The 14,978-nt window shown below is 33.1% G+C and overlaps 3 protein-coding genes across 3 annotated transcripts; all 3 read right to left on the reverse strand.

The window, feature by feature from the left end:
• Positions 1–449: 449 nt before the first annotated feature.
• On the reverse strand, positions 450–2,720 carry LOC112492745 (L-type lectin-domain containing receptor kinase IX.1). The gene has a single exon (XM_025076949.3). The coding sequence runs from the start codon at positions 2,618–2,620 to the stop codon at positions 569–571; it is 2,052 nt and encodes a 683-aa protein (XP_024932717.3). The 5' UTR covers positions 2,621–2,720; the 3' UTR covers positions 450–568.
• A 2,247-nt stretch (positions 2,721–4,967) lies between these two features.
• On the reverse strand, positions 4,968–7,475 carry LOC107426795 (L-type lectin-domain containing receptor kinase IX.1). The gene has a single exon (XM_025077052.3). It carries the CDS (start codon positions 7,369–7,371, stop codon positions 5,323–5,325), a length of 2,049 nt encoding a protein of 682 aa, XP_024932820.3. The 5' UTR covers positions 7,372–7,475; the 3' UTR covers positions 4,968–5,322.
• Positions 7,476–11,131: 3,656 nt separating this feature from the next.
• Positions 11,132–13,564, reverse strand: LOC107426477 (L-type lectin-domain containing receptor kinase IX.1). Its single transcript, XM_016036676.4, has one exon. It carries the CDS (start codon positions 13,321–13,323, stop codon positions 11,299–11,301), a length of 2,025 nt encoding a protein of 674 aa, XP_015892162.3. The 5' UTR covers positions 13,324–13,564; the 3' UTR covers positions 11,132–11,298.
• Positions 13,565–14,978: the final 1,414 nt, after the last annotated feature.

Below are 14,978 nucleotides of genomic sequence, written 5' to 3' on the forward strand. Positions count from 1 at the left end.
TTCCGTAATGGTCAACCTTCTAAGTTATGATTAAAATATCAATTGTTTCCCCTTTGAGGATGCATATAGATATCATCAAATATATTTTATATATTGACTGGAAAAAAACTGGTCGTGACATGAACATGCGACTGATTAGCGAATGGAACAGCGAGTAAAAAAAAATGGCATTCCGAAAACAGGTATTCTTTGCATATTTAAGTCGTCAAAATTCATTAGGATCACCAATTGCATTCTGCCCTTTGCTAAATGATTTTACAAATGTAGCTTTAACTAAAGATAACACTATTGTATTGAAAGAATTACATTTAGTTGCCTAATTGCATTCTGTGGGTGTTTTTTGTTTGTTTATTTATTTATTTTTCCTATTGTTGCAAAAACAGACAAGTCGTTAATTGTTTAGCCAACCCAAAAAAAAAAAAAAAAAAAATTATGGCATGACCACAAGCTAGCATCGAAAGGATAATAACAAATTTTACGAACAGAAAATAGTTTGAAGATCAGTACAAGCTAAACTATTTGGAATCAAAAAGCATCAAATTCCACACTTAGACATCAACTTGGCTGGCTAGTGGCTAATCGATGAAGTGGATTGTGAGGAACTGGTATAGTGACTAGTAATGGTTGACGACTGGGTTTGGGCATTCTCAGAAGCAGAAGTGCTGCCAAACGACCTTGGAAGCGAAGGAGGCAAGTAAGTAGGCAATGGCATCTCTAATGGCAAAGCAGGTAATGGAGCTTCAAATTCAAGTACACGAATCGCTTGCTTAATCGACGGTCGCAGATTGTAATCCGGGCGAGCACACCAAAGCCCAACAATCAACAATCTTTCCATCTGCTGGTCATCAAATTCCCCACAAAGTCTAGGATCAGCCGCTTCCAAAACCTTTTCCATTCCATAGAGCTTCCACACCCACTCCACCAATCCGTTTTGATGATCGCCATCTCCGACCTTAGGATCAATGGGTTTTCTTCCACAAGCTATCTCCAATATTACAACACCAAAGCTGTAGACATCGGACTCCCTGCTAGCCCTAATGGTGGTGAAACATTCAGGGGCCAAATAGCCCAAAGTGCCAGCCACCATTGTGGTATGTGACCCTTTTTCATGGTCCACCAGCCTAGCTAACCCAAAATCACCAAGCTTAGCATTGAAATTCGAATCCAACATCACATTACTCGATTTAATATCCCTATGCAGCACACACTGTTCCCACTCTTCGTGAAGGTAGAGCAATCCTGAAGCCAAGCCTTGAGCTATGTTGTACCTTGCTGGCCAAGTCAATGAGCTTTTACCTCCGAAAAGATGGAAATCTAAGCTCCCATTTGACATGAACTCGTAGATGAGGAGTAGATCTTTCTTTCTGTGGCACCAACCGATGAGTTGCACTAAATTTCTGTGCCTAAGTTGGGTGATGATCTTCACCTCGGATGCATATTCCTTTATCCCCTGATCAGATTTGGTGGATATCTTCTTTATAGCTACATTTGAATTCAAGTTTTGTAGAAAACCTCTGTAAACCCAACCAAAGCCTCCTTGTCCAAGTTTCACTTCCTCTGAAAAGTTGTTTGTTGCAGCGACTAAATCATCGTAGGAAAACCTTTTAGCTCCACTACTTCTCTCGAAATCATTGTCCATTAACAGATCAATTCCCATTTCATCATCATCTTCTTCTTCTTCTTCCCGATCTCTAGTACTCTTTTTCTTCTTCTTCTTCCACTTCCATACACCAAAAGAAATCAAACCTAAAGCTCCAATAAAAACACAAACACCTACGCTCAGCCCAATGACTAATCCTGTTGTCTTAGAATTCGTGCTTGTAAAGTCACTGGAATGGAAAGACCATGAGCGAAGAATGTGTCTGGAAGTGAATAATCCATTTGCAGCTGAGAAGCCAAAAGTAACATTCTCTGATAAATATTCGGTTAAATTGATTTCACAGGAAAGGTTCTGCAGAAATGGAACATCCTCTTTGTATCCGGTGAAGGAAACACTAAGATTTTTCATTTTAGAAGTGTAACTTACAGTAGCATTGTATACCTTCCAGGTTGTGATATCACAATACCAAGATGTAGTGACGTTTGAAACCAAGGAGTTGACGTCGATGCCTACATGTTGGGTAACGTTTTCGGGGTCCAAATCCTTATTTGCCAAAGTATCAAACTCCACAGCAACGAATTTCTGTGCCGATGAGAAACGGTTATCCTGGATATTGATCATCCCAAGATGACTGCCATCCGTACTATTTGGAACTCCAAACGGTGGCTGTGCGAGGAAGAACACCAACCCATCTCCATGTGGACCGTCCGTTGGCGAATAGATGATGAAGGAGAAACTGGTAGTGAAATCCGCTGCTCTTCCAGAGACACTGTCCCAAAGTTGAAAGTCTTCAAAATACTTGACATGCCCAATCTGGTCTGTTTTGTTTAATTTGGTCAGTTCTATTTCTGAACCCAAGTGTGTTGTGTTTCCTTCTATTATTAAGGTACCTTTATCTTGATCTAGAACTGGGTAATCGAAATCTAGCGGAAGTGAATATGGGATATAAATCAGAAGCAAGAAAGTGGTAATCATCAAATTATATGAAAGATGGTGTTGGCAAGAATACCAAAGAAACATTATGATGACAGGGAGAGGGGGTTTGCGAGTTTGAGTTGGTCTTTTGTCTCTTTCTTTTTTTTTTTTTGGGAGGTTTTGATGCTCATATATATCCACATGGCCATTAAGATAGTCTAATTTAGTACACAAAATTTGTCAAGTCGCAAATGTAGGAAAACGGATGTTCAAGAGCAATAATAAATTATAGGTTGTTTCGTAGTGTAAATATTTTGCTTCTCAACTAGTTTTGTTTATTATATATATATATAAACAGACCAAATTAAATACTATTAATAATCTTTATAAAATAAGGCTTTGTTTTAATGTTTTGGTAAAGTATATGTAAAATATAAACATCACTCATTTACAATTAAAGTTAAACATTTCGATTAATATTTATACATTTTGTTGGTATTTTTCATTTTTAGAGTAAGCTCGTGAGTCGCGATTCTTCGCTATTAATGCATTTACATTTTAATCGGCCTTTTGGTTGTTTTTTTATTTTGGTTGCTAACAGAGCTGTGGAGGAGAAATATCCTCCGAAGACATCATGACTAGTCTTGTCCAGGAAATCCAACAAATGCCAATTATCGAAATGCTAGAATTGTTTGTTACTTTTAAGGTTAAAATGTGGTACATGTGGATTTAAGATAAGATTAGGCAATTGGAATGCGTCTGGTGTGTGGCTGAAAAAAGCATTGATTGTACAAAGAAAACAAAAATCTCATGGACCGGCACATGTTGTCCGGGTCCATGGTATTTTTGCTCTATTGATTGATATTTACAGTGACAGAAGATGTTAAGTTTCCGTGGAAGACTCAAATTCCATTACTGAGACTTATCAAGCTATTCCTAACAAAAATTTATTTAGATCCTTTTATTTTAATTACAGTTTGATATTCTTAAAAATTATTATTTAAACTCATTTGTTAGTTTTGATTAGTTTATTTTAATAGTTAAAAATCATAATTCTATTTTTATAATATTATTTAATTATAAAATAATACTTTTATTTTTATTTTTATAATATTATTGAATTATAAAATATTAATTTTAATTTTTTTATGATCGTAAAAAATAACAGAAAAAAACAAATGAATTTATTTAACAAATATAAAAAAAAATTAATGATGATTAAATATACTTATGATAAAATTGAAATAGTTTAAATAAAATTTATCCTATGGTGGAGAGTGAATCTTTGTCATATGTATGTACAAGAAATTTTGGATATTATATATAAAAAATATTTATATAATAATAGATATGATGTATCATGAAAATCCAAATAGGATGAGCCTCTTTTCTGTATCTTTCTTTTTTTTTCTTTTTTTTTTTTTTTAAACCTTTGAATTGGTAACACTTGCTTTGTTATTTTTCATTTTTATTTTCATTATTTACTTATTCTCTCTCTCTCTTTCTCTCTCTCTCTCTCTCTCTCTTCTATGAGGTCTCTCAACGGAGAGAATCCTAGGAGCTCCATGGATGCTTTCTCCTTCAAACTTTCGGCAATTTTATTTTTATTCATTTAACATATCGTATAATTCCTATTATCTTTCCATAAATAATTCTTAATTTTTGCCCTTTTGGGCTAGCATCGGTCAAATTCGCTATGATATGTAACATGTTTTGCTTTGTGACCTTTGAATTGGTATTGATGCTGTTCGGTTTCTTGTTCATTCATTAAATATACTGTGTTTTTTTAATTTATAAATAAGTTACCAGCGATGTTTTAAATCACAAGGTGGAAGCTAATTAAGGCTGATATGGCTTTGTGCCCTGCATATATATAGGCTTCTTCTTTTGCAGCTGGCCAAAATTTTGGTTTGAAATATTATTTACTTACATGAACAGGAAACGAAATACATGGAAGATGAAGAACACTATTAAAACATCTCTGAAAGGTATAGAATATTAATTAATTTGGTTCCATACTGGTTAACCTTCTAACTATGATTAAAAAAATCATTTTTTTCTTTGAGTATATTGGTCAAATATACAATATATATTGACTAAAAACAGGTCGTACATTAGACAGATTAGTGAATAGAAAAGTGAATAAGATATTGGCATTCTAAGAACAGATCTTTGGTTATTTAAAAAGATATTGGCATTCCAAGAACAGGAGATCTTTGGTTTTTTAAGTCATCAAAAATTAATTCATTAGGATAAACAATTGCCTTCGGCCCATTTTACTGACTGAATAACAAACGCAGCTTTAGTTAAATGTGATACTATAGTACAAAAAGAGGTTAAAAATGATACTAAAGGAGACACATTTATCTGCGTGACTGCGTCCTATGTTTTGGTTTTTTTAACTATTGCTGCAAAACGGAGAATCATGGATTATATTAGCAAAAAACAAAAGTAAAAAAGGAAACAGAGAATCTATACATGGCTCTCTTTGGGTTGACATAGTTGCCAAAATCAAATAGTATAGCTTTTTATAGCACAACCACAATCTAGCATTTGACATAGTTGCCAAAATCAAATAGTATAGCTTTTTATAGCACAACCACAATCTAGCATTAAAAATATAATAACAAAAATTGGCCATTAAAAAAAATAATAATAAAACATGAAAAGAATTAGAAGCCAACAAAATGAAATGGAAATTTACGGCCAAGAGAGTTGCAAGCAGAAACAAAAAAATAGATTAAAGTCTACAAACTAGCTATTTGGAATCAAAAAGCATCAAATTCCACACCAAGACATTGACTTGGCTAGTGGCTAAACGATGAAGAAAATTGTGAGGAACGGGTAAAGTGAGTGTTATTATCGGTTGAAGACTCGGTTTGGGTATGGTTAGAAGCAGAAGAGCTGCCATAATTAGACCGTGGAGCTGAAGGAGGCAAATAAGTTGGCAATGGCATCTCTAATGGCAGAGCAGGCAATGGAGCTTCAAAGTCAAGTACATGCATGGCTTGCTTAATTGAAGGTCTCAGATTGTGATCCGGGTGAGCACACCAAAGCCCAACAATCATCAATCTTTCCATTTGTTGCTCATTGAATTCCCCACAAAGTCTAGGATCGGCCGCTTCCACAACCTTTTCCATTCCATAGAGCTTCCAAACCCACTCCACCAATCCAATTTGATGATCACCATCTCCGACATTAGGATCAATGGGTTTTCTTCCACAAGCTATCTCCAACATTACAACACCAAAACTGTAGACATCGGACTCCCTGCTAGCCCTGCTGGTTGTGAAACATTCAGGGGCCAAATAGCCTAAAGTTCCAGCCACAATTGTAGTTTGTGACCCTTTTTCATGGTCCACTAGCCTAGCTAACCCAAAATCACCCAGCTTAGCATTGAAATTTGAATCCAACATCACATTACTCGATTTAATATCCCTATGCAACACACATTGTTCCCACTCTTCGTGCAGGTAAAGCAATGCAGAGACCAAGCCTCGAGCTATGTTGTACCTTGCCACCCAAGTCAATGAGTTTTTACCTCTGAATAGATGGAAATCTAAACTCCCATTTGACATGAACTCGTAGATGAGGAGTAGATCTTTCTTTCTGTGGCACCAACCGATGAGTTGCACTAAATTTCTGTGTCTCAGTCGGCTGATGATCTTCACCTCGGATGCATACTCTTTTATCCCCTGTTGAGATTTGGTGGATATCTTCTTTATAGCTACATACGAGTTCATGTTTTTCAGAAAACCTCTATAAACCCAACCGAAGCCTCCTTGTCCAAGTTTCTCTTCCTCTGAAAAGTTCATTGTTGCCGTGACTAAATCATCATAGGAAAACCTCTTAGCTCCACTGTTCCTCTCAAAATCATTGTCCATTAACAGATCAATACCCAATTCATCATCATCTTCTCCTTCTTGATCTGTGATACTCTTCTTCTTCTTCCGCTTCCATACACCAAAAGAAATCAAACCTAAAGCTCCAATAAAAACAGAAACACCTATGCTCAACCCAATGACCAATCCTATCTTAGAATTCTTGCTTGTGAAGTCACTGGAATGGAAAGACCATGAACGAAGAATGTGTGTGGAAGTGAAAAATCCATTAGCAGCTGAGAAGCCAAAAGTAACCTTCTCCGGTAAGTATATTGTTAAATCAATTTCATAAGAAAGATTTTGCAGAAAGGGAACATCCTCTTTATATCCGGTGAAGGAAACACTAAGATTTTTTGTTCCAGAAGTGTAACTTATAGTAGCATTGTACACCTTCCGGGCAGTGATATTACAAGACCAAGATGTAGTGGTGTTTGAAACCAAGGAGTTGATGTCGATACCTACATGTTCGGCAACGTTTTGCGGGTCCAAATCCTTATTTGCAAAAGTATCAAACTCCACAGCAACGAATTTCTGTGTAGTTGAGAAAGGTTGATCATCGGTATTGATTAACCCAAGACGACTGCCATCCGTCCTATTGGGGACTCCAAATGGAGGCTGTGCAAGGAAGAAAGCCAACCCATCTCCATGTAAACTCTCATTTGGCGAATAGATGATAAAGGAGAAACTGGTTGTGAAATCCGCTGCTCTTCCAGAGGCTCTGTCCCAAAGTTGCAAGTATTCAAAATACTTCAACTGCCCAATCTGGTCCTCTTGGTTTTGTGTCAGATGTATTTCTGAACCCGAGACTGTAGCATTTCCTTCTCTTATTAAGGTACTATTATCTAATTTATCTTGATCTAGAACTGAGTAATCAAACTCTAGCGAAAATGAATATGGGATATAAATCATAAACAATAAAATGGTCATCACCATCAAATATGAAAAATGTTGACAAGAATAGCAAATTAGATCCATATGATGATCGATCAGAGAGGTTTGCTTGTGAGTTTGGGTGAGTTTTGTAGGTTAAATTTGATTCTCATATATTCAGATGATTGACTAGTAGTCTCATCGGCACACAAGATTTGTCAAAGGTTGGCGAGGAAATTTTCCATTTGGAGGAATTTCGGATTAAGATTACTTGTTAAATTGGCATACGGTTGTTTACTTTTCCTAATTGCGTGGAGTATTGAGAACGTTAATGCAATTTCTAGCATTAAATCATATTTGGGATTTTAGACCAAAAATAAAAAATAAAAAAAAATTGACAAATTATGATTATAAGTTAGGAAATCGTTACGGGGCAGTTATTTGAAACTAGAGCTGCGTAGTTTCCACCTTCAAGAGTGGTAATGTAAATATTTTGCTTCTCACCTAATTATATTTTTTTATTTTTTTATATATGCATAAAAAAAAAGATCAAATTGAATATTATAGTGTTTATAAATTAAGGCTTTGCTTTTAATGTTTTCTTTGCCATTACAAATGGCTTTAATATCTCTTAAACAAAAAAGTAAAATATATGTAAAATATAAATATCACCAAATTAGAAATTAGTAAGAAGGATTTTCTGAGTTGATATGTCCTTATACCTATCATGTTTACAAAATTGAGGGTTCAAAATACATTTATTTCTTTTAGATTAGAAATTTTATTTTAGTCTTAGATTAGAAATTATTATAATAAGAAGAAAATTAGCAATTAAAGCTAAATATTTTGAATATTTATACATTTATTTTTTAAGTAGCTCGCAAGTCACCATTCTTTTGTTATTAATCTGTTTACATTTTAATCCGCCGTTGAGCCGCCCTTTTTTTTTTTTTTTTTTTTTTTGGGGGTCCTGTTTTCTTTTTCTTGGTGCTAGCTGAGCTGTGAAGGAGATATAAAAATTAGGATTTAGGAATGGGCATGGTTTATGGCTGTTAAAACCACTGATTGGGTTTAAAAGACCCATTTACCCAAGCCCATGGATAAGAGTTCTCTTCTTCTGTATACCACTTCTCTGTTCTCTTTTACCTTTGAATCGGTAAACCCATTTACCCAATCCTTACCTTTCCATAAGATTATTCTTTACTTTTGCCATTTTGGGTTATTTAAGCATGTGTCAAATTTTTCTAGCTACAGTATTTAAAATGTTTTGCTTTGTGACTTTCAATTGGTTTTGATTGTGTTCGGTTTCTTATTCATTCATTAAAATATTCTGTATTTTCTTGATTATATGTAAGTCACCTGCTATGTTTTAAATGATCACAAGTTACGTAGAAAAGCCACAAAAGGTTGAATTCAAAGAGTCTGAAGTCGGAAAGATATGGACTTTGTACCCTTCATTCATATATGGACTTCTTCTTTTGCATCTGGCCGAAATTTTGGTTTGAAGTGTTATATACATTTTTTTATAGTAGAATTTGAAATAGTATATACATGAAGAGGAAAAGAAATACATGGCGATGACGAACTCTACTAAAAATTATATAAATTTTTAACAATTTTATAAAAATTAATTTGAAAACATGAAAGTTTTGTTTATCTATATTTTTTTTAATTAGTTTTATTCAAACTATGTGATAGTTTTTCATTTTTTTTTTCCCCTAAACCTATGTGACAGTTTTAATCAGATAAACTTTTTAAATAAAGTGATAATTTGTCAAATATATTTAACTAAATGTATTAAAATTATCAAACATATTTAATTTAATGTATTATAAATTTTCAAATATATTTAACTAAATGTGTTAAATATAAAACTTACTTAAAAAAAAAATATATATATATATATATATATATATATATACACGTAATTAAAATTGTTATATAGTTTTTCTTTAGAAAAAAAAAAGGAAATTTTTTCACACAGTTTAAATACAATTCAATTAAAAATTAAGGAAATTTTTTTTTAAAATTTTTCAAATTAATTATTGCAAAATTTTTTTTAAATAATTTAATTTTATATGGGTATAAGAGTAACTTTAGACTGCTCTAAAGGGTTTTAATGAATTTTCAAAAACCTAAAAGATATATTTATATTTATCTCAAATTTTAAAAGATGTAAATGAAATATTTTTCCTTCTAAATTATGACTAAAAATCCATCTTTTTTGTTCTTTGAATATATACATAAGTCATTTATAATGTAAATATTGGAACATTTTTAACATGTAAATACAATTTAAGAAAATGGTTTTGAAGAAATCTTCATTTCTATGCTTTGGAAAAACTTTATTTATATATATATTTAGAGTAATGATATATACACAATTCATCTATAGTGCGGACGGTCCTCATGCGGACCACAGTATTAGTAACAGTTTTTCATAGTATTGGTGACGATTTTCTAAAAAACTGTCGTTAATACTATGAAAAACCTTCACTAATACTACGGTTTTCATGCGGACCGTCCTTACTATAAAATTTTCAGATATATACATATATATATATATACATTAAATATAATATATGTATATATTTATTGACTAAAAACTGGTCGTACATGAGACAGATTATTGAATAGGAAAGAGAGTAAAGCAGGGACCTTTGGTTGTTTTAGTCGTTAAATTAATATTCACTTGGATCATCAATTGCCTTCGGCTCTTTGCTGAATGAATAACAAACTTAACTTTAGTTAAATATGACACTAATAGTTACCATAAGAGGTTAAACAATAATACTTATAGTACTGAAGAGATACATTTATGGTACCCTGTAGTATATTAATTGTGTTGTATTAGCTTATATTGTATTAATTTTCATTGTATTGCTATTTTTCGATATTTGGTGCAATATATACAATAAACATCTATAAATTGATATATAATATATATTATTTAAAATTTTACTTTAAAAATTTTAAAATATTTAAATGAATGCCTTATGATTTGAATGAATTTTTATTATACCAAGTAAGAAAAGTAAACAAAATTGATTTTGTATTGTTATTTACTATTTATTTAAATAATTATATTATTCATAATATTAATTTTGTATTTATTATTATTTTTGGTCAAGTTATTATTATTATAATAATTATTATTATTCATAAATAATAACAACGTTATCTAAAACTGTATAATGTTAATTTTTTTTTTAAAAATAACTTTAAAAAAAATATCATACACATAATAGCATACACATAATACTTATATATATATATATATATATATATATGCATATCACAAAAAGACAAAAGAAAGAACCTAAAAAGCTTTCCCAATACAAATTTGCTTAATAATTAAGTTAAAAAAAATAAAAAAAAATCAACTTCTGCAAAGTAAAATAGTCTTCGCACAGAGAACGGGTGGTGGGGGATGGTTGGTGCACGTATAAACTAAAACAAAACGTTTTGCAACAACAACCAAAAAAGAAAAGGGCATCTGTGGAGCTCATACAAGCTAATGCCACCTCAACACGGTATTGACCATGTGACACATAATGCCAAAATTTGTGGGCCTAGTATTGGCTAATGCACCATGGTTGACGTGCTTCCACTTGCCAAACATTGTTTTGTATTTTTTTTCCTCAAAACAAAAAAAAAAAACCAAAAAAAAAAAAAACATTGTTTTGTATTAAAATAATATTATACGGGATTTTATACTTGGCACCAAACATGCCGTTAGCTGCACGACTGTTTTTTCGTTTTTAAATAAATTTTTTAATTTTTAATTTTTTATATTAATAAATTGTTCGCAAAGTAAAGAATTCATGGGTTGACATAGTTGCTAATATCCAACACAAGCACAAGCTAGCATAAAAAATATAGTAAGGAAAATTGGCCATTAAAAAAAAAAAAGGAAACAGGAAAGGAAATTAAAGCGAACAAAATGAATGAATTATACGACCAAGAGAGTTGCAAGCAGAAACGAAAAAAATAGATTAAATTCTACAAACTAACTGTTTGGAATCAACTTGGCTAGTGGCTAAACGATGAAGAAAATTGTGAGGAACGGGTATAGTGAGTGTTATTGTCGGTTGAAGACTCGGTTTGGGTATGGTCAGAAGTAGAAGTGCTGCCATAATTAGACCGTGGAGCTGAAGGAGGCAAATAAGTTGGCAATGGCATCTCTAATGGCAGAGCAGGAAATGGAGCTTCAAATTCAAGTACATGTATGGCTTGCTTTATTGAAGGTCTCAGATTGTGATCCGGGTGAGCACACCAAAGCCCAACAATCACTAATCTTTCCATTTGTTGCTCATCAAATTCCCCACAAAGTCTAGGATCGGCCGCTTCCAAAACCTTTTCCATTCCATAGAGCTTCCAAACCCACTCTACCAATCCATTTTGATGGTCACCATCTCCGACGTTAGGATGAATGGGTTTTCTTCCACAAGCTATCTCCAATATTACAACACCAAAGCTGTAGACATCGGACTCCCTGCTAGCCCTGCTGGTGGTGAAACATTCAGGGGCCAAATAGCCTAAAGTTCCAGCCACAATTGTAGTTTGTGACCCTTTTTCATGGTCCACTAGCCTAGCTAACCCAAAATCACCAAGCTTAGCGTTGAAATTTGAATCCAACATCACATTACTTGATTTAATATCCCTATGCAACACACATTGTTCCCACTCTTCGTGCAGGTAAAGCAATGCTGAGGCCAAGCCTCGAGCTATGTTGTACCTTGCCACCCAAGTCAATGAGTTCTTACCTCTGTAAAGATGGAAATCTAAACTCCCATTTGACATGAACTCGTAGATTAGGAGTAGATCTTTCTTTCTGTGGCACCAACCAATGAGTTGCACTAAATTTCTGTGCCTCAGTCGGCTGATGATCTTCACCTCGGATGCATACTCTTTAATCCCCTGTTGAGATTTGGTTGATATCTTCTTTATAGCAACATACGAATTCATGTTTTTCAGAAAACCTCTATATACCCAACCGAAGCCTCCTTGTCCAAGTTTCTCTTCCTCCGAAAAGTTCTTTGTTGCTGCAACTAACTCATCATAGGAAAACCTCTTAGCTCCACTGCTTCTCTCAAAATCATTGTCCATTAACAGATCAATACCCAGTTCGTCATCAACATCTTCCTCTCTGTTCCTCTTTTTCTTCCACTTCCACACTCCAAGACAAATCAAAAACAAAACTACAACAAAAACACAAACACCTACACTCAGTCCCACAACCCATCCTTTATTAGAATTTGTGTTTGTTGAAACCTCATCCGAATGGAAATACCATGAACGAAGAATATGTCTAGAAGTAAAAAGTCCATTCGCAGCAGAGAAACCAAAAGTAACCCTTTCTGGTAAATAGTCTGCCAAACTAATTCCATCGGAAATACTTTGCTGAATTGGAACACCATCTTTATAGCCAGTGAAAGAAACACTAAGATTCCTATTGCTAAAACTGTAACTTACAGTAGCATTATATACATTCCAGCTTGTGATATTACATGACCAAGGTGTAGTCTTCCTGGAAACCATGGAATTGACATCGATGCCTACATGTTCAGTAAAATCTTTAGGATCCAATCGATTATTTCGGAAAGTATCGAACTCCACCGCGACGAATGGATGTGAACTTGAGAGAGGATCATTACCGATGCTCATCCCCAAACGACTACCATCAGTAATATTAGGAATTCCAAATGGAGGCTCGGCGAGGAAGAAGACCAACCCATCTCCATGCGGGCCCTCAGTTTGCGAATAGACCATGAAGGAGAAATTGGTAATGAAATCTGCTACTCTTCCTGAAGCTTTGTCCCAAAGATGCATGTTCTCAAAGTACTTGACATGACCAATCTGGTCTTTTTGGTTCTTCGTGAGCTCAATTTCTGAACCCAAGTATGAAGTATTTCCTTGAGTTATTAAACTGCCATTATGTTGGTCTAGTACTTGGTAATGAAACTCTAGTGAAGATGAATATGGGAATATCAGAAGCAAGAAAATTGTAATCAGCTGAGAACACCATGGAAGACACGATGGAGGAGGAAGTGACATGGAGGAGTTTCCGGGTCAATTTGGAAGGTGTTTGATGCTCGTACATTCAAATGGTTTGGAAGTTAAAAGAGTCTCAAAATTAGTGCTTGCTTCTTCAACTAAAATTTGTAGACTAGTGCGAAGAAAACACAAATTGTGTTTGAATCAGAGAGAAATAAATTCAGTTTTTGAAAAGTGTTTGAATTACATCTGGCCTATCAAACAGAAGAATCAAGAAGCTGGCAAATACGTGGACAAATCATGTTTTTTTAATTTCTTTTTAAACTTTTAGAATTTGTATATTTGACATTTTTGTTCTTTTGTCTCAGTTTCTGACCTTCTTTCATGGAAAGCTGACCCAATGACGTCAACAACTCAAAATAGTCTACAACACTCATCTGTTCCGTTGATCAGATAACCACGTAGGAGGGTGACACGCAGCGCTAGTTGATTTTATTGATGTAAAGGAGGAGGTGATTGAGTTTTTCACGATTTGTGAGTCACAAACTTTTTGACTTGGAAATTTGGTCATATTTGCCCAACTAGATGCTAAAGTTGGGATATTAAAATACTATTAATGGAATTTCTTTGATCATTTCATATTTGGGATTTTAAACTAATGTTTGACGAGTTATGATTGTGAATTAGGAAATCAATAAAAAAAAATTAAAATATAGTAGAGTTTTTAAAATTTTTCTTGAACATTCAGAATTTTTTTCTTGTTTAAAAATATAATTGAATATTGGTGTACCTCATCATGGTTCTTTGGGTATTTATGCTAGACCCGTATCAATAGTATACAAATTTATATTTTGTCTTTGAAAGTTGATCATGGTCGGAAGAACGCAGGAAATTGGACAGGTGGGCTAAGGTTAGGCAATATGAGGCCTTATATGTACAGGAACAATGTAATGTCTTTGTTTTATGAACAGAGGAATGGGTCAAATGGGTGTAAGGGAAAAGAACTGAATGGATTTATAATCAAGAATCTGACAAGAAGTTTCCGTAACTAACTGAAACTCCATGTTTCAAAGAGTTTCATTCTATCGGGTTACTTCCTATCTATGTTTTTTTTTTTTTTTTTTTTTTTTTTTTAATTTCACGATTTGTCATCTGTAATAATAATCAGGACTCATATTAAAATTTGCAACTGTTAATTAGAAACATTTAATTATATATTTACTTTTTTTTTTTAACTAAAAATGTATAATTAAATTATTAAATGAAATATGAATTTCACCAATAATCAATTATCATGGTAACAAATAATATTTTGTAATATCTTTTATTATATAACAATAAATTATAAAGTTCAGTACAACATGACAAGTTTTAGCAAGGATTGAGAGGTAGAATGTGATCACACTTAAAGTCTACAAGAATTGGGATCCAAGTCTTTTATTTCCTTTTCTATTTCCATTTATGTCCACCTTATTTTAAATTTTTTCACTAGTTTTTCTCTTTCTTTTTTTTTTTTTTGGTTTATTTTTTTTGCCAATGTTTTTAAATGGAGCACTGGATTAATGTTTTAAAAATTTTAGTTTTCTTCTTCATTAAAAATATGAAATATTATTATATTTTCAACTATATCCATACTTCATATTTCATTTGCTTATTTTTAGTATGATTAAATTCTTTTATTTTTGTAGTTTAGAATGGTGACTTGGTTCAAATCC

The sequence above is a fragment of the Ziziphus jujuba genome, chromosome 9 (genome assembly GCF_031755915.1).
Source record: "Ziziphus jujuba cultivar Dongzao chromosome 9, ASM3175591v1".
NCBI lineage: Eukaryota > Viridiplantae > Streptophyta > Magnoliopsida > Rosales > Rhamnaceae > Ziziphus > Ziziphus jujuba.